This window comes from Salmo trutta, chromosome 23 (genome assembly GCF_901001165.1).
Source record: "Salmo trutta chromosome 23, fSalTru1.1, whole genome shotgun sequence".
NCBI classification, from domain to species: domain Eukaryota; kingdom Metazoa; phylum Chordata; class Actinopteri; order Salmoniformes; family Salmonidae; genus Salmo; species Salmo trutta.
In genome coordinates, this window is record NC_042979.1 from 45,248,380 (window position 1) to 45,272,622 (window position 24,243).

General features: G+C 45.8%; 1 protein-coding gene across 4 annotated transcripts in view; it reads left to right on the forward strand.

Moving 5' to 3' along the window:
• Window positions 1-24,243, forward strand: part of LOC115160139 (ras-specific guanine nucleotide-releasing factor RalGPS1) — a 254,873-nt gene that overhangs the window by 220,760 nt on the left and 9,870 nt on the right. For 3 of the 4 annotated variants that reach the window (XR_003869012.1, XR_003869013.1, XM_029710493.1), the window contains exons 11-15: window positions 8,682-8,749; window positions 20,889-21,018; window positions 21,827-21,975; window positions 23,188-23,236; window positions 23,986-24,066. Coding sequence is in view for 2 of the 4 variants with exons in the window: in XM_029710493.1 (XP_029566353.1) it covers window positions 8,682-8,749; window positions 20,889-21,018; window positions 21,827-21,975; window positions 23,188-23,236; window positions 23,986-24,066 (477 nt within the window). In the remaining 2 variants the exon portion in view is untranslated. The remainder of the gene's footprint in view (window positions 1-8,681; window positions 8,750-20,888; window positions 21,019-21,826; window positions 21,976-23,187; window positions 23,237-23,985; window positions 24,067-24,243) is intronic. The other variant, XM_029710494.1, reaches the window with a different exon arrangement.

Here is a 24,243-nt window from a genome sequence, read left to right on the forward strand (position 1 = left end):
GTACCCAGGGCAGGTTACAGTGGTCTGGTTCAGACTGTGGAGGAGTTCAGTGGTCTGGTTCAGACTGTACCCAGGGCAGGTTACAGTGGTCTGGTTCAGACTGTACCCAGGGCAGGTTACAGTGGTCTGGTTCAGACTACCCAGGGCAGGTTACAGTGGTCTGGTTCAGACTACCCAGGGCAGGTTACAGTGGTCTGGTTCAGACTGTACCCAGGGCAGGTTACAGTGTTCTGGTTCAGACTGTAGCCAGGGCAGGTTACAGTGGTCTGGTTCAGACTGTACCCAGGGCAGGTTACAGTGGTCTGGTTCAGACTGTACCCAGGGCAGATTACAGTGGTCTGGTTCAGACTGTACCCGGGGCAGGTTACAGTGGTCTGGTTCAGACTGTACCCGGGGCAGTTTACAGTGGTCTGGTTCAGACTGTAGCCAGGGCAGGTTACAGTGGTCTGGTTCAGACTGTACCCAGGGCAGATTACAGTGGTCTGGTTCAGACTGTACCCAGGGCAGGTTACGGTGGTCTGGTTCAGACTGTACCCAGGGCAGGTTACAGTGGTCTGGTTCAGACTGTACCCAGGGCAGGTTACAGTGGTCTGGTTCAGACTGTACCCAGGGCAGGTTACAGTGGTCTGGTTCAGACTGTACCCAGGGCAGGTTACAGTGGTCTGGTTCAGACTGTGGAGGAGTTCAGTGGTCTGGTTCAGACTGTACCCAGGGCAGGTTACAGTGGTCTGGTTCAGACTGTACCCAGGGCAGGTTACAGTGGTCTGGTTCAGACTGTAGCCAGGGCAGGTTACAGTGGTCTGGTTCAGACTGTGAAGGAGTTCAGTGGTCTGGTTCAGACTGTACCCAGGGCAGATTACAGTGGTCTGGTTCAGACTGTACCCAGGGCAGGTTACAGTGGTCTGGTTCAGACTGTACCCAGGGCAGGTTACAGTGGTCTGGTTCAGACTGTACCCAGGGCAGGTTACAGTGGTCTGGTTCAGACTGTAGCCAGGGCAGGTTACAGTGGTCTGGTTCAGACTGTACCCAGGGCAGGTTACAGTGGTCTGGTTCAGACTGTACCCAGGGCAGGTTACAGTGGTCTGGTTCAGACTGTACCCAGGGCAGGTTACAGTGGTCTGGTTCAGACTGTACCCAGGGCAGGTTACAGTGGTCTGGTTCAGACTGTACCCAGGGCAGGTTACAGTGGTCTGGTTCAGACTACCCAGGGCAGGTTACAGTGGTCTGGTTCAGACTACCCAGGGCAGGTTACAGTGGTCTGGTTCAGACTGTACCCGGGGCAGGTTACAGTGGTCTGGTTCAGACTGTACCCGGGGCAGGTTACAGTGGTCTGGTTCAGACTGTACCCAGGGCAGGTTACAGTGGTCTGGTTCAGACTGTAGCCAGGGCAGGTTACAGTGGTCTGGTTCAGACTGTAGCCAGGGCAGGTTACAGTGGTCTGGTTCAGACTGTAGCCAGGGCAGGTTACAGTGGTCTGGTTCAGACTGTACCCGGGGCAGGTTACAGTGGTCTGGTTCAGACTGTGGAGGAGTTCAGTGGTCTGGTTCAGACTGTACCCAGGGCAGGTTACAGTGGTCTGGTTCAGACTACCCAGGGCAGGTTACAGTGGTCTGGTTCAGACTACCCAGGGCAGGTTACAGTGGTCTGGTTCAGACTGTACCCAGGGCAGGTTACAGTGGTCTGGTTCAGACTGTAGCCAGGGCAGGTTACAGTGGTCTGGTTCAGACTGTACCCAGGGCAGGTTACAGTGGTCTGGTTCAGACTGTACCCAGGGCAGATTAGTGGTCTGGTTCAGACTGTGGAGGAGTTCAGTGGTCTGGTTCAGACTGTACCCAGGGCAGGTTACAGTGGTCTGGTTCAGACTGTACCCAGGGCAGGTTACAGTAGTCTGGTTCAGACTACCCAGGGCAGGTTACAGTGGTCTGGTTCAGACTGTACCCAGGGCAGGTTACAGTGGTCTGGTTCAGACTGTACCCAGGGCAGGTTACAGTGGTCTGGTTCAGACTGTGGAGGAGTTCAGTGGTCTGGTTCAGACTGTACCCAGGGCAGGTTACAGTGGTCTGGTTCAGACTGTACCCAGGGCAGGTTACAGTGGTCTGGTTCAGACTTTAGCCAGGGCAGGTTACAGTGGTCTGGTTCAGACTGTGAAGGAGTTCAGTGGTCTGGTTCAGACTGTACCCAGGGCAGGTTACAGTGGTCTGGTTCAGACTGTACCCAGGGCAGGTTACAGTGGTCTGGTTCAGACTGTAGCCAGGGCAGGTTACAGTGGTCTGGTTCAGACTGTACCCGGGGCAGGTTACAGTGGTCTGGTTCAGACTGTACCCAGGGCAGGTTACAGTGGTCTGGTTCAGACTGTAGCCAGGGCAGGTTACAGTGGTCTGGTTCAGACTGTACCCAGGGCAGGTTACAGTGGTCTGGTTCGGACTGTACCCAGGGCAGGTTACAGTGGTCTGGTTCAGACTGTACCCAGGGCAGGTTACAGTGGTCTGGTTCAGACTGTACCCGGGGCAGGTTACAGTGGTCTGGTTCAGACTGTACCCGGGGCAGGTTACAGTGGTCTGGTTCAGACTGTACCCGGGGCAGGTTACAGTGGTCTGGTTCAGACTGTACCCAGGGCAGGTTACAGTGGTCTGGTTCAGACTGTACCCGGGGCAGGTTACAGTGGTCTGGTTCAGACTGTAGCCAGGGCAGGTTACAGTGGTCTGGTTCAGACTGTAGCCAGGGCAGGTTACAGTGGTCTGGTTCAGACTGTAGCCAGGGCAGGTTACAGTGGTCTGGTTCAGACTGTACCCAGGGCAGGTTACAGTGGTCTGGTTCAGACTGTACCCAGGGCAGGTTACAGTGGTCTGGTTCAGACTGTACCCGGGGCAGGTTACAGTGGTCTGGTTCAGACTGTAGCCAGGGCAGGTTACAGTGGTCTGGTTCAGACTGTACCCAGGGCAGGTTACAGTGGTCTGGTTCAGACTACCCAGGGCAGGTTACAGTGGTCTGGTTCAGACTGTACCCAGGGCAGGTTACAGTGGTCTGGTTCAGACTGTGGAGGAGTTCAGTGGTCTGGTTCAGACTGTACCCAGGGCAGGTTACAGTGGTCTGGTTCAGACTGTACCCAGGGCAGGTTACAGTGGTCTGGTTCAGACTACCCAGGGCAGGTTACAGTGGTCTGGTTCAGACTACCCAGGGCAGGTTACAGTGGTCTGGTTCAGACTGTACCCAGGGCAGGTTACAGTGGTCTGGTTCAGACTGTAGCCAGGGCAGGTTACAGTGGTCTGGTTCAGACTGTACCCAGGGCAGGTTACAGTGGTCTGGTTCAGACTGTACCCAGGGCAGATTACAGTGGTCTGGTTCAGACTGTGGAGGAGTTCAGTGGTCTGGTTCAGACTGTACCCAGGGCAGGTTACAGTGGTCTGGTTCAGACTACCCAGGGCAGGTTACAGTGGTCTGGTTCAGACTACCCAGGGCAGGTTACAGTGGTCTGGTTCAGACTACCCAGGGCAGGTTACAGTGGTCTGGTTCAGACTGTACCCAGGGCAGGTTACAGTGGTCTGGTTCAGACTGTACCCAGGGCAGGTTACAGTGGTCTGGTTCAGACTGTACCCAGGGCAGGTTACAGTGGTCTGGTTCAGACTGTACCCAGGGCAGGTTACAGTGGTCTGGTTCAGACTGTACCCAGGGCAGGTTACAGTGGTCTGGTTCAGACTGTACCCAGGGCAGGTTACAGTGGTCTGGTTCAGACTGTACCCAGGGCAGATTACAGTGGTCTGGTTCAGACTGTACCCAGGGCAGGTTACAGTGGTCTGGTTCAGACTGTACCCAGGGCAGGTTACAGTGGTCTGGTTCAGACTGTACCCAGGGCAGGTTACAGTGGTCTGGTTCAGACTGTACCCAGGGCAGGTTACAGTGGTCTGGTTCAGACTGTACCCAGGGCAGGTTACAGTGGTCTGGTTCAGACTGTACCCAGGGCAGGTTACAGTGGTCTGGTTCAGACTGTACCCAGGGCAGGTTACAGTGGTCTGGTTCAGACTGTACCCAGGGCAGGTTACAGTGGTCTGGTTCAGACTGTGGAGGAGTTCAGTGGTCTGGTTCAGACTGTACCCAGGGCAGGTTACAGTGGTCTGTTTCAGACTGTGGAGGAGTTCAGTGGTCTGGTTCAGACTGTACCCAGGGCAGGTTACAGTGGTCTGGTTCAGACTGTACCCAGGGCAGGTTACAGTGGTCTGGTTCAGACTGTACCCAGGGCAGGTTACAGTGGTCTGGTTCAGACTGTACCCGGGGCATATTACAGTGGTCTGGTTCAGACTGTAAAAAAAGAAAGAAAGAAAAACCTCTTGAATGTGTAGGTGTGTCCAAAAATGTGATATTTTATTTATTCTTATTTTCATTCTTATTTTTATTATTTTTTTATACATTTGCAAACATTTCTCAAAACCTGTTTTTACTTTGTCAATATGGGGAATTGTGTGTAGATTGAGGGGGGGAAACTATTCAATCAATTTTAGATTTTGTTTTTGTAACGTAAAAAAATGTGGAAAAAGTCAAGGGGCCTGAATATTTTCCTAATGCGCTGTTTGTCACAACTTTGTGAGCATTAACTATAATACAACGCTTTATGGAGGAGAATTCCTTTGAACTATTCGTCATGACCCACTTTCAAAAACAACCTGATTGAAATAATTTTATTTTCCAGAAGAGTTGGGTCCTACTGTAATCACTAGCGGGGGGGGGGGGGGCAGTGCCCCTGTGACAACAATTTTGGACCCCCTTGTGGCCCCCCTAAATGTGGAGTATGAAATCATTTTTACATAACAAATTTTTGCTATCGTTCTTTTTTTACATCCGTTATTAGACAGTGGCAACGCGGAACATGGTCTTTTGCCTGCTAATGCAGTGAAGAAAACGATATGACGACAATAACGTCTAATGTAACTGGCCCCTCTAACAGTACAACTGGCCCCAGCTTGCCCCCCCCCCCCCCAGTGTGTTTGGTGTTTGTGTGAATATGTGCTTTTGGCAAAACTACATCCAGTGAGTTATGAGTTCTTCAGGCAGCCCAAAATACTTTTTGAAAATAGTTTTTGGGGTTAAACCTTGACAATACAATCGTTAGTCTTTGTCTGTTATTTAGTCTGTCTGTCAGTTAGACTAACTGATAGACAAAGACTAACTGACAAAGACTTTGCCAGTTAGTTAGTGTTTGTCAGTTAGTCTTTGTCTGTTATCAGCATGCTTTGTTTGGGTTTTATTTAATGTAATATATACAAATGCATTTCTCAGAAATGTACTATTTACTCCGGGAGAAACTGCATGGATAGTTTTGATATTTGTGTGATTTTTATAAAGCGTCAATCAGCAGTTGAAACGATAACAAAGCCCCTGAATGCAAGGACTGACCATCCTTGAGACCAACATTTTAGTTTTAACTATGTTTTGACCCTATGCATTGTTTGTTTGCATTTACTTTATAACAAAGCTTATATTTTGGCTTCTGATGGGGTACGACAGTTGTACCAAGCTCATAAGTTATATTCTTCAAGAACCAATGGCTACGTACTGTATAATTTTAATTTATAAGCCCCAAAAAAATGTATGTAACAACTGCAGATTGTTGTTTTTTTAAGAGCTGCTTTTTCTCACTTCACTAATTGAAACAGCGTTACTGTAGTACTTCACTGAAATGTCCCTAACCAGGAAGTCATCTGCACCTAACAAGTGATTTATCTGTATTTCTGGACCTGTCAATATCAACACCATTCCAGTAGTGATAATCTAGTAGAGTTGTAAATGTCAGATATGCGGTGGAAAGCTCTGAATTTAGTTTACGGTGCACCCTTTTGGCTAGGTCGTTGCGTCGTAACAGAAGAGCCTGTGGTGTCACCGCTCAAACCACGGGTTAGCCACACGTGTTGTTGTTTATACCCACGACATAGACTGACTATCTGGATATCTTCTGTCCGACAAACATCCGAGTTGTGCCCCTCAGGCCTTCCTATCAAATTGTTTATGCTTTGTTTGCCATACGATCTTCATTGAATTCCCTTGACATGTGCTTTTAGTTCTACCATTTACCCCTGTGAGGGAGCATTTAGTTTGACCATTAACCGCTGTGAGGGAGCGTTTAGTTCTGCCATTTACCCCTGTGAGGGAGCGTTTAGTTCTGCCATTTACCCCTGTGAGGGAGCGTTTAGCTCTACCATTTACCCCTGTGAGGGAGCGTTTAGCTCCACCATTTACCCCTGTGAGGGAGCGTTTAGCTCTACCATTTACCCCTGTGAGGGAGCATTTAGTTTGACCATTAACCACTGTGAGGGAGCGTTTAGCTCCACCATTTACCCCTGTGAGGGAGTGTTTAACCCCACCATTTACCTCTGTGAGGGAGCGTTTAGCTCCACCATTTACCCCTGTGAGGGAGCGTTTAGCTCCACCATTTACCCCAGTGAGGGAGCGTTTAGCTCCACCATTTACCCCTGTGAGGGAGCGTTTAGCTCCACCATTTACCCCTGTGAGGGAGCGTTTAGTGCCTCCATTTACATTACATTTACATTTTAGTCATTTAGCAGACGCTCTTATCCAGAGCGATTTACAGTAGTGAATGCATACATTTCATTAAAAAAATGTTTTTCCCCGTACTGGTCCCCCGTGGGAATCGAACCTACAACCCTGGCGTTGCAAACACCATGCTCTACCAACTGAGCCACACGGGACCCTGTGAGGGAGCGTTTAGATCTACCATTTACCCCTGTGAGGGAGCATTTAGTGCTACCATTTACCCCTGTGAGGGAGCGTTTTAGTGCTACCATTGTTTATGCCATTTCCCCTCTAGCTTTGTTATGCTGATGTTACCTGTCATAGAACCCTAACATGGTCTAATGGCTCAGTAAGTTCTTTAAATACCTCCCTTTAAATACCTCCCAAGTGGATGTATAGGATTGGTAGCAAATTATCTTCTGTATACCCACCGAGTGAACATGTTAACCCTCATACTACCGACTTGGGTCATTTTGACCCCAGAGTCATATTTTTTTTTTTACCATAGCCCAAAGGTGGTTTATTCAAATTGTTCATTACTTTGTCAATCAACTTCTTCGCAAATCTAAATAATGGATGTGTCTCTGTATCAATATGGACTTTTTAAAAATGCAAGTCCTTTGGGGCCATTTTAATAGCGGACAAAAACACCTAATTCCGCCTATAGTAATTGGATAAATAGGACCTTTATTTGAATCCAGGTTTCTCTGGAGACATGATAAGTTATCCATACCACCATAGGGTGGAGGGGAACCTGTATCAGTGATTTTTACCAGTTAGACAGATCACCTGAAGAGATGGAGTATCATATCTACTCGTCTATGGTTAAAACTGGTTATAACTGGTTATCGCTTTGTACAAAATAAAAGATGACCTTACAGATATGCTTAGTTGCAGTCAAAACCGCTCATAAATCAGTCAGTGGTATGAATACTTGGTAGACTTATAATCCAGAAACCAGCTACCCTCAATGTATACATTGTGCTGTATTGGTGGGTATTCTCAGAAAAAATGTGTTATTCTACAGGAAATATTATATAAATACCAGATTTCCTATAATGTCCTCCAATAATCTATATGTGCAACTTATGGTATTTGTGTTGCTATAACATTTGGTTTAAAGTGACTGAGGATTATTTGGGCATGATTTTTGAGCCATCCTGCCCTAGACCCTGCCAATCAAATCAAATTTTATTTGTAACATACACATGGTTAGCAGATGTTAATGTGAGTGTAGCGAAATGCTTGTGCTTCTAGTTCGGACCATGCAGTAATATCTAACAAGTAATCTAACCTAACAATCCCATTGTTTCACTAGTGGGTTAAGTAAATAAAGAAAACTAAGCCATATTTTTGGTCATTGTCTCCCAGGATCAATGCATTGAATCACTTTTTGTGTATTTCAAATGTTGCTGGAAATATGACCAAATTAGTATTTACTTCAAAATTCTAAAAACTAAATGATACTACATTCAAATGATGGTAAATGGGGATTGTACTTTCTGCACATCAAAGTAAACATTTGTTTGTTTTACAGAATATGCTAATTAACAATATTTTTGCTAAAAAAATAAATATATCTCATGATGTTTTGATAAGAATCAAGTTTATATTCTTATATGATTGCTGCTTTTTCCAATAGTTTCTTGTTTTAGTATTTCATGTATGTAAAATATGTTGGTAGTATGAAGATTAAGTATATCAAATCCAGAAGTGATAGGATCTACTTTTTTTGTTGAGGTCACTTGATCAAAAATGTAATTGAAGCGTCCCGTTCCAGTTATAGCCTTCACATGTGGCAAAGAGGGGTTTCTTCTTCTTCTGACAGAGACCCCACTTGTTTTTTTTTTTTAGCAAACTCCAAACATTTCATTTGTTTTCAGATTTGTATAATAGAATAAAACACAAGCTTTGCTTTGACTTTTATCATCCATTTCCCCCTGGCAAGGATTTCTGTCACGCATATTAATATAATACTCCTACTGAAAGGGGAGACATTGTTATCCATTGCTATGGGCTTATAAATAGGGCTCATTCAAAAGCTATGATATCACAAGGTATGATATCACAAGCTATGGTGAGTGACTCAAGCAGTGGATTTGAGGTATATGAATAGTGAGTGTCCTCCGGTTGCTGACCACATGGTTGTGTTGTTGCAGGCTCTCTCTGAAGATTGAACCTATGCATGGCTCCCCGCGCATGGCCTCATCCAAGGAAGACCTAGCAGGTAAGACCCGTGTGTGTATCTGTGTTTGTGTGTCCTCTGTTTAAATACTATTGGGTTTTAGAGCCTTGTACGCACATCCCTTTCCTTCTGGCCAACCTTTCACGTCCCCTTTCCTTCTGGCCAACCTTTCACGTCCCCTTTCCTTCTGGCCAACCTTTCACGTCCCCTTTCCTTCTGGCCAACCTTTCACGTCCCCTTTCCTTCTGGCCAACCTTTCGGGAAGAATGCCTTGAAAAAGACATGAAAAAAAAAATGCAAGGTTAAGCACTGAGCAAACTCAAAAGAATAAAGTTTCATTAACTTTCCCCATCCCAATACATTTGGGGTTGGCTGTGCCCTGCAGATGACCCTCAAACTCTGAGTTGGGAGCGGGCGGGGGGGTGATAACCTGTCCCAGCATGCAACGAGGCTTTCAGCTTGGCCCCACCTGAGTGTTTACGCCGTGGCAGAATGAGATCACTGGCTACCAATCCCCGCAAACCTCTCAGGGTTGAGTTATTGTGGGGCCCTGGAGGGCCGGCGAGGGCCAGCCCTGGTTGAGTCATTCCATTTGGATTGGAGGGAGAGGGGGAAACAAGCACAGCACTGGCCTGGCTGCTCCAGAGTGGGTTGAAACAACACAAGCAGGCCATTCCCCCCCCCCCCCCCCCCCCCCCCACCTCCACGCCGACCCGTTCAGAGCGAAGACGTCAGTCTTTCTCTTTTCACTCTTTCTTGTAGAACCTCTGTCTCTCTTTCACTTGGCTTCTATCTCCGCCCCTCTCTTGTCTTTCCCACTGTACTCTGAGGTCATCTATAGAGTCAGGATGTTACAATAATTAGCCAACATGTTATCTGAGTTTAATCCACGTCAAGGGCAGCAGACAAAATAAGCAGTGATTTTGAAATGCTCCATGTGGACAGATGTTACAGGGAATGGTTCCTTTCCTTGATTTCTTGACCTTCCTTTACTTTCCTCTGTCTATTGACCAGGACAGTGTTAAGGGTGATGTAATGGGGTTGGAATTGCTCCAGAGGGATGTGGGTTGGGGGAGTAGAGAGAGCACAGAATGGTGAAAAAAAAAAGGTTGGAGGGGGGAGTGTGTGTGTGTGAGACGACTCTTCATTCACAGGGAGTAGACAGTGATTGCGTGTAGGCTAAACAATGGCAACATTAAATCAATTGACGGATACCTTCCGTTATGAAGTGTGTGTGTGTGTACAGTGTCATGAAAAAGTATTTGCTCCCTTTCAGATGTTCAACCAAAACCGAATATTATATACATGGAACCTTAGTAGACAAATAACACAACATTTTCATACTTTTTTCATTTATTTAATAAGCAAATTTATGCAATACCAAATGTCCCCTTTCACTCAATAACTGGGTATTCTACTTTTAGCTGCAATAACTCCAAAGCTTCCTGTAGTTGTTGATCAGTCGCTCACGTCGCTGTGGAGGAATTTTGGCCCACTCTTCCATGCAGAACTGCTTTAACTCAGAAACATTTGTGTGTTTTTGACCATGAACTGCTAATTTCAAGTCCTGCCACAACATCTCAATCGAGTTTAGGTCTGGACTTTGACTAGGCCATTCCAGAACTTTATTTTCAGCCATTCTGATGTAGACTAGGATCTATTTAACCGGTCGTGAGTTTTTTTTGTCACCCTTGGTGAACATAACTCAGAGAAAATACATATCACATGTGGCATTCCACAAGGTTCCATTTTTGGTCCAGTACTGTTCAGTGTTTATATATGTTACCCCTTGGCAGCATTATCAGAAAGCACAGCTTTGATTTTCACTGCTACACAGACGATACACAACTTTACATTTCTGTATCACCAGAGGATTTTAGCTCCACGGATAAATTATTTCACTGTATTAGTGATTTAAATACATGGATTGATCACAACTTCCTCCAGTTAAATCAAGACAAGACCCAGATACTTATTGTTGGAGCCAAAGCACTAAGAGAGAATTAGGTCTCACATTTTAATTCACGGGCAATAAAGATAAAACGGCAGGTAAAAAAAAAACCTAGCTGTTATTTTAGATTCTTAACTCAATTTCGAATCACACATTAGGAATGTGAACAAAATAGGTTTTTACCACCTGAGGAACATTGCCAAGGTGCAGATGTTTCTCTGTCAGGCTGATATAATTAATTTTAAGATTCTTCTATTGGTTTTTAAATCAACCCATGATTGTGCACCCCAATACATGTCAGACATGCTTTTAAGTTATGTACCCAGTAGATTCCTCTGGCACAGGTCTTTTAACTATCCCAAAGCCTAGGACCAAGAGGCATGGTAACTAAAGCAGCCTTTAGTTACTATGCCTCCAGCCTCTGGAACAGCCTACCAGAGAACCTGAGGGGGACCAAGAGGCATGGAGAAGCAGCCTTTAGTTACTATGACCCCAGCCTACCAGAGAACCTGAGGGGGACCAAGAGGCATGGAGAAGCAGCCTTTAGTTACTCTGACCCCAGCCTGCCAGAGAACCTGAGGGGGACCAAGAGGCATGGAGAAGCAGCCTTTAGTTACTATGCCTCCAGCCTCTGGAACAGCCTGCCAGAGAACCTGAGGGGGACCAAGAGGCATGGAGAAGCAGCCTTTAGTTACTATGCCTCCAGCCTCTGGAACAGCCTGCCAGAGAACCTGAGGGGGACCAAGAGGCATGGAGAAGCAACCTTTAGTTACTATGCCTCCAGCCTCTGGAACAGCCTGCCAGAGAACCTGAGGAGGACCAAGAGGCATGGAGAAGCAGCCTTTAGTTACTATGACCCCAGCCTGCCAGAGAACCTCAGGGGGACCAAACTGTGGACATTTTTAAGAGATATTTTATGTTTGTGTATTAAATATTTCCATTTTTATTTTCATTGTTTTTCATCTTTTTTTTTCTTCCTGTGAAGCACATTGTGTTGTCTGTCTTTTGAAATGTGCTATATAAATAAAGCTTGATGTGATTAGTGTGTTCTGGATCATTGTCTTGCTACATGACCCAGCTGCTCTTCAGCTCACGGATGGATAGCCAGACATTCTCCTTTAGAATTCTCTGATTCTGAGCAGAATTCATTATTGTGAGAGACGGATCAACAACTGCAGGAAGCAGTTATCCCAGGACAAACTACATTCTGTCCTGGGATAATGGGCCCTTACCAGCCTGCCATTCTTCCCAAAGAGAAAAAAAGAGCGCTAAAGGAATGGGAACAATGCATTATGGGTAGGGATAAGTATGGTACAGCATGTATTTAATACAAACAAAGGTAAAAGGGAATGTTTAAGTCAATGTCTAAAGTGTTTTATGTGGGAACTTTTACTATGTTTTATTCTATTTATATCAACTGATGGAGAAGTTTGAGAGGATTCAGAGAACATTTGGTATGGAAGCATACTGAGGCTGTACACGTGCTATAGAAATAGCCGTGTGTAATCCACAGTCGGTTAATTCCAGAGAATTCCCGTTTTAGTATTGCGTTTTATTTGAGTTCACTGTCACACAATGAACCCGGACGGGGGACAGCCAATGGTGAAGACACTTCCTTCTGCGCTCATTAAGGAAGCAGCTAAAAGTAGTCTAATAGCAGTGTTGCCATCATTCAGCGACCAGACCCCAGGAATGTAACAAAAGACTATCTTTTTTTCCATATCCCAGTGGTCTAATCTCAGCGGCCAGGGACCTAGTTTATGGGGATGTATTTATCCGGGTTGCCACGGTAACCTGCAACTTCTGTTTTCTCCCCCTCGTTTTTTTTTTTTTTTTTCTAACACGTTTTATTTTCATTAGAAGACCAGAACGAAATGTGAAGGATATTCAGATTTATAGCTTGATTACCACATCGAAACAGACAAGTAGGAGCAACCAATGCTGTTGTTTCTGAACAGGACTGTAAGACTGTGATAGCACACTGAACTCAAGCCTATTAATTTTAGCTTAGGAAGCTAATGCAAGCCTTCAGATTTCAGGCAAGGTTAGTCATTATCACATAAGTATGGTTCACTGAACAGACTCTAACATGAGTGAAAAGAAACACTGCCACAAAAACAAATAGTAATGTTACAATCTTGCCATTGCAAAAAAGCTGGACATTATGTATAGTATGTTAAGCAAGCAAAACGCAGGAGGACTTGGAGAGTGTTTGTTACCTAAGCCCTTCCCGTATTGTTGACACCTTTTATAGATTACTGGAATTGTTTTGTGATATTGATATTCAAAAAGGGGAAATTAATGAATTGCCAAAGGGACTGGAAACATACCTGACAGACAACGTGAAAATATATAATCACGGATCAAGTGGCCGTGCCCCATCAAGGAAGAATTAGGGTTTCCCATCGAGGAAGAATTAGGGTTTCCCATTGAGGAAGAATTAGGGTTTCCCATCGAGGAAGGGTTGGGGGGGTTCCCCCATCGAGCAAGGGTTTCCCCATCGAGCAAGGGTTGGGGGGGTTCCCCCATCGAGCAAGGGTTGGGGGGGTTCCCCCATCGAGCAAGGGTTTCCCCATCGAGCAAGCGTTTCCCCATCGAGCAAGGGCTGGGGGGGGGTTTCCCAATCGAGCAAGGGTTTGCCCATCGAGCAAGGGTTGGGGGGGGGGTTTCCCCACCGAGCAAGGGTTTGCCCACCGAGCAAGGGTTTGCCCACCGAGCAAGGGTTTGCCCATCGAGCAAGGGTTTGCCCATCGAGCAAGGGTTGGGGGGGGGGGGGTTTCCCCATCGAGCAAGGGTTTGCCCATCGAGCAAGGGTTTGCCCATCGAGCAAGGGTTGGGGGGGGGGGGTTTCCCCATCGAGGAAGGGTTACGGAGGAAGCCACTAGGTGACATCAGAAGGAGCCATATGATCATTTCATGATGGTGGTAATACTAGCCATCACATGGACTAGGGATATATGCTCTACTGTCCCCTGATTTTAGTTTGGGATTACATAACATGTTAGAGAAAGTGTCTGGTTCTTGGGCCAGGTCTCCATTTTGTCAGCACGCCCATTACACCAACAGCATATACAAGCCCTGCACGCCCAGAGCCAATGGGATGAGGTATAGCGTTACTCAATCGCTCCGTACACAACAAGGGCAAAACAACATGACAGAATCCAGAAGACACCGCTGCACGGACACACACACACACACACTCACAGGCTCAAAAACATATACTCACATTGGACAAAGTATCTCGTGATTATCCAAAATAACATACAGCGCACATTGTTGAAATCATTTAAAACTAGCTTAGTTTATATAACGCATGCCAGCTGTTACATGGCATGAAACCCACAGAACATCACATCTTCCTATCAGCAACAACTGTACACACACAAACACACAGAGAGACAGCAACAACTGTACACACAAACACACACACACACACACACACACACACACATAGAGACTCGTACAAATACCCCTAAAACATGAGCAAACACACATGCTTTGAATATACCAAACAGACACTCACACAGAATGTATTATATTGAACATTCTAGTAACTGGCCCACACTCACAGAGTGTAATATATTGAACATTCTAGTAACTGGCCCACACTCACAGAGTGTAATATATTGAACATTCTAGTAACTGGCCCACACTCACAGAGTGTAATATATTGAATATTCTAGTAACTGGCCCACTCTCACAGAGTGTAATATATTGAACATTCTAGTAACTGGCCCACTCTCACAGAGTGTAATATATTGAACATTCTAGTAACTGGCCCACTCTCACAGAGTGTAATATATTGAACATTCTAGTAACTGGCCCACACTCAGAGTGTAATATATTGAACATTCTAGTAACTGGCCCACACTCACAGAGTGTAATATATTGAACACTCCACTAACTGGCCCTCACACAGTGTGATATATTGAACATTCCACTAACTGACCATCGTACAGTGTGATATATTGAACACTCCACTAACTGGCCCTCACACAGAGGGTATTATATTGAACACTCCACTAATAGTCCCTCACACAGTGTATTATGTTGAACACTCCACTAACTGGCCCTCACACAGAGGGTATTATATTGAACACTCCACTAATAGTCCCTCACACAGTGTGTTATATTGAACACTCCACTAACTTGCCCTCACACAGTGTGTTATATTGAACACTCCGCTCACTGGCCCTCACACAGAGGGTATTATGTTGAACACTCCGCTCACTGGCCCTCACACAGAGTGTAATATATTGAACACTCCACTAACTGGCCCTCACACAGTGTGATATATTGAACACTCCACTAACTGACCATCGTACAGTGTAATATATTGAACACTCCACTAACTGGCCCTCACACAGAGGGTATTATATTGAACACTCCGCTCACTGGCCCTCACACAGTGTATTATGTTGAACACTCCACTAACTGGCCCTCACACAGTGTATTATGTTGAACACTCCACTAACTGGCCCTCATTGTGTCTTCTACTGAAGCTGTGTTTCCAGTGAACGTCCTCTAATAAGAAACAGACATCGGACGTATTTGGAGACGAGAGTCTCAGCCAAGGCCTAAGCACATGCCTCTCATTAACACGATGCTGCAGCCAGTTAGCCTCCACCACAAGGGGAAAACATTTGAGGGACACACGTGAAGTCCACATAGTCCCCTTGGGTCTGCCTATAACCAGCTGACCGTCCAGACCGACTACGGTCCCCATGCGGCCACAGTAGAGTTTACGAGTTGAAGACTGAGCCGGGTACACGTGGCAAGGCATGCCTTCAGGATAACTTGTTAGACTGAGCGCTGCCCACACAGAAGCAGCTCTTCAAGTCTTAATTTGGGCAGTTGTAGGAAGTAGATTGCTCCATTATGTGGAATCTGTATTTATTGTCGGATCCTTACTTTATGTACCGTAGGCTGCTACTTCTATAAGTGAATCTTTACTTCGACCTGGTGTCCCTGATTTCATATAATTTCACAAAGGTTGCCTTGACTTTTTTCCACAGTTTGTTACATTTCAGCCTTATTCTAAAATGGATTCATTTAAAATATATATTCACACAATACCCCATAATGACAGTGAAAACTGGTTTTTAGAGATTTTTGCAAATGTATTAAAAATAAAAAAACAGATGCCTTATTTACATAAGTATTCAGACCCTTTGCTATGAGACTCAAAATTGAGCTCAGGTGTATCCTGTTTCCATTGATCTTCCTTGATGTTTCTACAACTTGATTGGAGTCCACCTGTGGTAAATTCAATTGATTGGACATGATTTGGAAAGGCACACACCTGTCTATATAAGGTCCCACAGTTGACAGTGCATGTCAGAGCAAAACCAAGCCATGAGGTCGAAGGAATTGTCCGTAGAGATCCGAGACAGGTTTGTTCGAGGCACAGATCTAGGGCAGGGTACCAAAACATGTCTGCAGTATTTAAAATCCCCAACACAGTGGCCTCCATCATTCTAAAATGGAAGATGTTTGGAACCACAAAGACTCTTCCTAGACCCGACCAAACTGAGCAATCGGGGGAGAAGTGCCTTGGTCAGGGAGGTGACCAAGAACCTGATGGTCACTCTGACAGAGCTCCAGAGTTCCTGTGTGGAGATGGGAGAACCTTCCAGAAGGACAACCATCTCTGCAGCACTCTACCATAAAGGCCTGATTGGTGGAGTTGCCAGACGGAAGCCACTCCTCAGTAAAAGGCACATGACAGCCCGCTTGGAGTTGCCAAAAAGCACGTAAAGGACTCTGACTATGAGGAACAAGATTCTCTGGTCTGATGAAACCAAGATTGAACTCTTTGGCCTGAATGTCAAGCGTCATGTCTGGAGGAAACCTGGCACCATCCCTATGGTGCAGCATGGTGGTGGCAGCATCATGCTGTGGGGATGTTTTTCAGAGGCAGGGAGACTAGTCAGGATTGAAGCAAAGATGAACAGAGCAAAGTACAGATAGATCCTTGATGAAAACCGGCTCCAGAGCTCTCAGGACCTCAGAATGGGGTGAAGGTTCACCTTCAAACAGGACAACGACCCTAAGCACACAGCCAAGACAACGCAGGAGTGGCTTTGGGACAAGTCTCTGAATGTCCTTGAGTGGCCCAGCCAGAGCCCAGACTTGAACCCGATCGAACATCTCTGGAGAGACCTGAAAATAGCTGTGCAGCAACGCTCCCCATCTAACCTGACAGAGCTTGAGCGGATCTGCAGAGAAGAATGGGAGACACCAAATACAGGTGTGCCAAGCTTGTAGTGTCATACCCAAGAAGACTCAATGCTGTAATCGCTGCCAAAGGTGCTTCAACAAAGTACTGAGTAAAGGGTCTGAATGTAAATGTGATATTTCAGTTTTTTATTTTTAATAAATTAGCAAAAATGTCAAACTGTTTTTGCTTTGTCATAATGGGGTATTGTGTGTAGATTGATGAGGGGGGAAAAAACTATTTAATCAAGATTAGAATAAGGCTGTAACATAACAAAATGTGGAAAAAGTCGAGGGGTCTGAATACCTACCGAAGGCGCTGTACATGACACTACAACATTAATTCTATGGCAGCCATGTTAGTGCGCCCCATGGGCAATGTTGACAAATATAAGTTAAAAATCCCTAAATCCCTAACCCATTTCAGAATTTTAAACAATTCTATGTACAAGATTCTAAATTCTCGTCATGAATGGATCAATAGAATGCTCTAACGCAACATTCTAAAAGTTGTTCCAACTCTCAAAATATATGGCTCTGGCTCCATGTTACCCACCTGGGTCTGACTATACATTAGCCAGCATCCAGACTCAATTATTCAACTTAGAGCACTTGTTAAAGTTAATTGTGGCAGCTGAATAGGCTGTATCCCAAGGGGATGACGTAGCAGTACCACAACCACAAGGGTAGTTTATTCCATGTATTCCTATAAGGCTAACCCTTACTTCATTATGGGGCAGTTATCTCTGTGTAGCCAAACACCCTTTACTTGAAGTCTTACATTGGCCATATGACCAGCAGGAGAACGGTATTGTCTATAGCAGGAGAATAGTGTGGTTGTGACTGATTTTGAACACATTCTACCGATTTTGCAGGAACATACTTCCAACATGAAAGACTAGCTAAGTGGGGTACGTTAACAAGTGTTCCAACATGCCTTGATGGGATGTGTTATAGAACCGCCAAACGGGCGCAATTACACCCCCCCCCCCTTTTCATCTTTTACTGTGCAGCAATGACCGAGCAGCCATCAGAGATTACCATTTCATACACATGTTCTGTAACGTGTTCAGTAGTTTATACAGTATTCTACTTAATGATGAAATTACTCCTGCCATATTACGTATTTCATGAAGAATTGCTTAGACCAGTACCTCATTCGCACTCCCGTTCAGACCAGTACCTGATTCGCACTCCCGTTCAGACCAGTACCTGATTCGCACTCCCGTTCAGACCAGTACCTGATTCGCTCTCCCGTTCAGACCAGTACCTGATTCGCACTCCCGTTCAGACCAGTACCTGATTCGCACTCCCGTTCAGACCAGTACCTGATTCGCACTCCCGTTCACACTGTGCTGGGGTTTATTCATTTGGCTCTAATACCAAGTTCAGCTGCAGGTACTTTGTCAAGACCAGTTAGTCTTTAAAAAGGAGATATAATGGGCCACACATGGGGAGCATTTAGCTCATTTAGCTGTGGGTCGGGAAGTATTTATTGACAAACAGAGCGTGGGATAGCAGGAAGGCTTTCATTTGTTGCTGCAGTTTGTTTACCATGGAATGTCATCAGAACCAGTAGGAGACGTAGCGAGATGAGATTTACCATGGAAACATCAGTAGGAGACGTAGCGAGATGAGGTTTACCATGAAAACATCAGTAGGAGACGTAGCGAGATGAGATTTACCATGGAAACATCAGTAGGAGACATAGCGAGATGAGATTTACCATGGAAACATCAGTAGGAGACGTAGCGGGATGAGATTTACCATGGAAACATCAGTAGGAGACGTAGCGAGATGAGATTTACCATGAAAACATCAGTAGGAGACGTAGCGAGATGAGATTTACCATGAAAACATCAGTAGGAGACGTAGCGAGATGAGATTTACCATGGAAACATCAGTAGGAGACGTAGCGAGATGAGATTTACCATGGAAACATCAGTAGGAGACGTAGCGAGATGAGATTTACCATGGAAACATCAGTAGGAGACGTAGCAAGATGAGATTTACCATGAAAACATCAGTAGGAGACGTAGCGAGATGAGATTTACCATGGAAACATCAGTAGAACCAGTAAGAGACGTAGCGAGATGAGATTTACCATGGAAACATCAGTAGGAGACGTAGCGAGATGAGATTTACCATGGAAACATCAGTAGAACCAGTAAGAGACGTAGCGAGATGAGATTTACCATGGAAACATCAGTAGAACCAGTAAGAGACGTAGCGAGATGAGATTTACCATGGAAACATCAGTAGAACCAGTAAGAGACGTAGCGAGATGAGACGCCCTCGACTGTCCCGTGTGGCTCAGTTGGTAGAGCATAGTGTTTGCAACGCCAGGGTTGTGGGTTCGATTCCCACGGGGGACCAGTACGGGGAAAAAAATGTATGAAATGTACCGTAATTTCTGGACTATTGAGCGCACCTGAATATAAGCCGCACCCACTGAATTAAAAAATATATATATATTTTGAACATAAATAAGCCGCAGGTGCCTACCGGTACATTGAAACAAATTAACTTTACACAGGCTTTAGCGAAACACGGCCTGTAACAAAAAAATTGAAAGCGGGAAAAATCTATATATTAGCCGTGTCATTGTTTAAGCCGCGAGGTTCAAAGCATGGGAAAAAAGTAGCGTGCTTATAGTCCGGAAATTACAGTATGCATTCACTACTGTAAGTCGCTCTGGATAAGAGCGTCTGCTAAATGACTAAAATGTAAAAATGTAAAAATGTATTCTGCATGGTGGTAAACCCAGAACCCTTCTCTACATGAACACGGGCCATTCACCTTTCACTATGACAGCCTGTGTCTAGACCTCTTTACTCCTCCAGACAGACTGATTGGCCAGAGACATATATATATATGGCTCTGTGATTGGTCATTTTGTTTTTCTCTCGTCTTTGCGTGAGACATGGCCTATCCCCAAGTCTAGGTCCTGGAATCAAGACCAAAGTGGGCCGTGAAGTCGACACTGACCCCTCCAGAGTTTGGGGTCAATGAAAATCTTAGTCACTGAAAATCACAACGAATTGGAAGAAGTCCGTTCTTTTAAGGATGGTTTCACTTCACTCATTGACTTTGAACCATGTTCTCGTATATTAAGTTCCAACAGCATATATTGTTGGCCGTTTTATCGTCCTTGTTTTGTAAATGCAAAACAGGCTCAAGTGTGTTTGGAGGTCTCTCTCCGACTGCAGTGCTGAGTTTAATCTGGTGATTTCATGACTAATTGAATGGCCCCCAGTGGGCTTTTAGTGTGCGAAGCACCACACAAAGGGGGGGAACCGAGACTTGAGTCATAGGTTCCACAGGCAGAGAAGGCACATGGCAACACCATATGCCGTCGCCAAGCCCACAAGTCTAGCGAGAGTGAAAACGTGGATAGGCTCATTTATACAGCTGTATCATACATGCAGTACATGGAAGGATACTACACTCATCACATGTGGATAGAGGCTAATTAGAACAGCAAACATGTCTATGTGCTCAAACTACAACCCACTGACCCCACCTAGTGGGCAGACTCTGAATAACGTCAGTGGTCTGCTCAGCACACTGGACTACAGTAGTTCAATCTAAAGATACAGTCTTCAAAATGGTTTGCGTGCACCCACAGATGATCTGGCCTTAGTCTTCTACCACATACAGCCATCAATCATTTCAGAAATGGAATTCATTTACTAGATTCCAGGGTCAGAAGGTCAAATGGCAAGGGTTTCTGAGATTGTTGTCTGTTCTTTGAACTGAGAGCAGAGTGACCAACATCCAGTTATGTCATTGTTTATAGAGGTGTTTCTGTCCCATGTCTCAGGTTCAGTGGGGGGGGGGGGTTATGGATAGTGTTAGCTCGAGAACCATTCCTTGTTTTTATCTCTGGGCGTATTAGCGGATAACAGCTGATTTGCCAAAAGTGGGGCCAAGCGTTGTGCTTAATGACCAATGGTGGCGACTTGAGGGATTCTGACTTGTAATTCTGACTTGTCATTCTGCTCCTCCTCTCAGGTCCGTCTGATGTGTCTGCCTCTGTGAGGTACAACTACCGGCGACCCACCTGTCCCGACGCCTCGGTGATGGTGCACATGCCCACCCCTCCCCCCTCTCGCCACAGGAAGAGCCACAGCCTGGGCAACAAGTGGGTGTCTGTGTACAGTACTTGTGTTTCAGTTCACTGAATATAATAAGATATCGCAGTACGTCTCCAATAGAGTGCAATGATTTGCCACATCACTACCATCTTTACCCCTCCCTCTCTCTCTCTCTCTCTCCCTCTCTCTCTCTCCCTCTCTCTCCCTCTGTTACTCTCTCTCTCTCTCCCTCTCCCTCTGTTACTCTCTCTCTCTCTCCCTCTCCCTCTGTTACTCTCTCTCTCTCTCCCTCTCCCTCTGTTACTTACTCTCTCTCTCTCCCTCTCTCTCCCTCTGTTACCTCTCTCTCTCTCTCCCTCTTCCCTCTGTTTACTCCGCTCTCCTCCTCTGTTACTCTCTCTCTCTCATCCTCTCTCTCCTCTGTTACTCTCCTTCTCACAACTCTCCTCCTCTCCTCGCCTCTCCCTCTCTGCTCATCCTCTCTCTCTTCCCTCTGTTACGCTCTCGTCTCTCCCTCTCCGGTTAGCTCTCACTCTGTTACGCTCGTCTCTCCCCTCTTCTCCTCTTCTCTCTCCTCTCCTCCTCTCTCTCTCCTCTCATCCCTCTGTTACGCTCTCTCGCGCCTCCTCTGTTACTCTCTCTCCTCCCCTCTCTGTTACTACTCTCTCTCTCCCTCTCTCTCCCTCTGTTACTCTCCTTCTCTCCCTCTCTCCCTCTCTCTCTCTCTCTCTCTCTCTCTCTCTCTCTCTCTCTCTCTCTCTCTCTCTCTCCCTCTCTCTCTGTTACTCTCCCTCTCTCTCTGTTACTCTCCCTCTCTCTCCCTGTCTCCCCCTGACTCTCTCCATCTCCCCCTAGTATGATGGCGTACGGCATGGTGGAGAGTAAGAGCGCCACATTCCCCATTGAGAAGCCACGCCACCTGCTGGATGACAGCTTCCTGGAGTCCCAGAGCCCAGCTCGAAATGACCCACACAGCATGGCCGTATCTAACGGCATGTCTTTAGGTACCCCCCCCCCCCTCATACAACCTCAATACCACATGTTGAAAGATGTTCACAAAGCCTCACTTTTTAATTGCGTTTTTCTTGAAGTCTTGTCTGCAACATTTATTTTATAGTCTATGCCTCCATAGTAGGGTATGCAGTCACCGAGTTAAATGTATATTTCCACATTAAATTGTATTTCATGTTTTTGTCCTTACTTCAGCTTTCTCTTCTAGGCCTATCTTTTGGATTAAATTTCCCTCTTAAATTTCCCCTCTGATGCAAACTTTGTATTGATGCAAACACTTAGTTTAATGTGATGGTGGTTCACTCCAAAGTCGAAGTTTGTCCGACATTTCCAGAACTCTAATGGGTCTAAACAAGACCAAAACCAGTGAAAACAATAGACCTACGTCTGGTTTATAGAAATATGTGTGTTTATAACGCACAAGATCAAACACTACAGCAGAGTCACATGTGAAAGAATGAGTACTAGTATCATCATGGGGATCCTGAGTGGCGCAGCGGTCTAAGCCACTGCATCTCAGCGCAAGAGCCGTCACTGCAGTCCCTGGTTCGAATCCAGGCTGCATCGCATCCGGCCGTGATTGGGAGTCCCATAGGGCGGCGCACAATTGACCCAGCGTCCTCCGGGTTTGGCCGGTGTAGGCCGTCATTGTAAATAAGAATTTGTTCTTCACTGACTTGCCTAGTTAAATAAAGGTTACATAAAGTTAATTTTATGAACAATAATGTGGTCCATATACTAAAATGTCCTTTGAAGATGTAGCCAGATTTGTAGACATCCACACACCTCCGTGTTAGCAAAGCTCACGCGTACCCGGTGCTGTTCATGTCGACCGTCCCGCGGTGCCGGCCATGTCGACCCTACCGCGGTGCCGGCCATGTCGGTGCCGGCCATGTCGTCCCTACTGCTCTCTCACCATACAGGCTTCCTCTTGCACCTGCTTCAGACGCTCCCCAATTTTTACTGGTCGCTCGGGTTCGTCATCAACCGTGCGTAGTTCACGGCAGCGAATGCGTAGTTCACGGCAGCGAATGCGTAGTTTACGGCTGTGTGGACTCATCTGAAAATGTCTGACAAAACATTGATTTTGGAGTGAACTTTCACTTTAAGCTGTGTAATGCTCAGAATTCGAGTATTGGGTAGTCTGAGGCTGCCAGTTAGTAGTGTCTGTCCATGACAGCAGTATTTCCCTGTCTCCTCTGTAGGCAGCAGTGAAAGCTCATTCGGCGAGGAACTCTCGCCAGGGATGGAAAGGTTGGTACCATCTGACGTTTTTTAACATGGCAACCCAACCCAGCGCTTAACCTTACCCGTTTTTTTGTTTTATCACTTTGAAATGGGTCTCTATTTGCACACTATTAGTGAATGACACTAGTCATAGATAAGCAGACATACTTACAATGTATTGATGGGCTGTTTTGCGTAATACTTTACGAGTTGAACTGTACCTCCTTGAATGATTTACTAATAGTGTTTACGTAGTTGCTCATGTTTATCATCTCAAAGGGATTACAAGCCTCATACTAACATTTTACCCTGTTTTGAAATTGTTGCAAATGAGTGTCTAAGCGTGTCAAAATCGACCTCACTGCATAAAACACACCAAAGAACAATATCATTGCTCTAAAGGGTCCCAGCGTTGAGTGTCGACCATCGTTCTCATGTTATCTCGGTTTCTATGTCCGACAAGAAGTGCAATTATTCTCAACCGATTTCTCCTCTTTAAATTCCAATCACTGAATGAATCTGACCTGGGTTAAATACACTGTACTTCATTTAGCTTGAAGTTTGTGCTTTGGGGACTATTTAATTGGGTTCATTGCGCCGTGAAAAAAGGAAATCAAGTGCTCCTCAAGTATTTTACGTATATATTTGTCCTAGGTCTGGTTTAAACATCAGAACTATTAGGTACACTTGTGAAAAAGGGGGGGGGGGTATTGTAAACCAAATAGCAGTGACCTTCCTGGCAACTCAGACTGACTGTTGACAATGTGCAAACACAGGGGACGCATGTATGCCACACTGGGCCCCAACTGGAAGGTCCCTCTACGTAATTCACCCCGGAGCCGCAGCTATGTTTACAGGTACAGTGGTGGTGGTGGTGGTGGTGGGTTATGTCACATGTTCTAGGGTCATAGGTCATTCATCTCTGGGAAAAGAAGGGTGGGGGTCACGCTGTCACCTCTTGTCACTGCATGCAGCGTCCGTCTCACTCAGTCTCTTCACACTGTTGGTGGAAGTTGCCCCTAACCCCTGGTCTA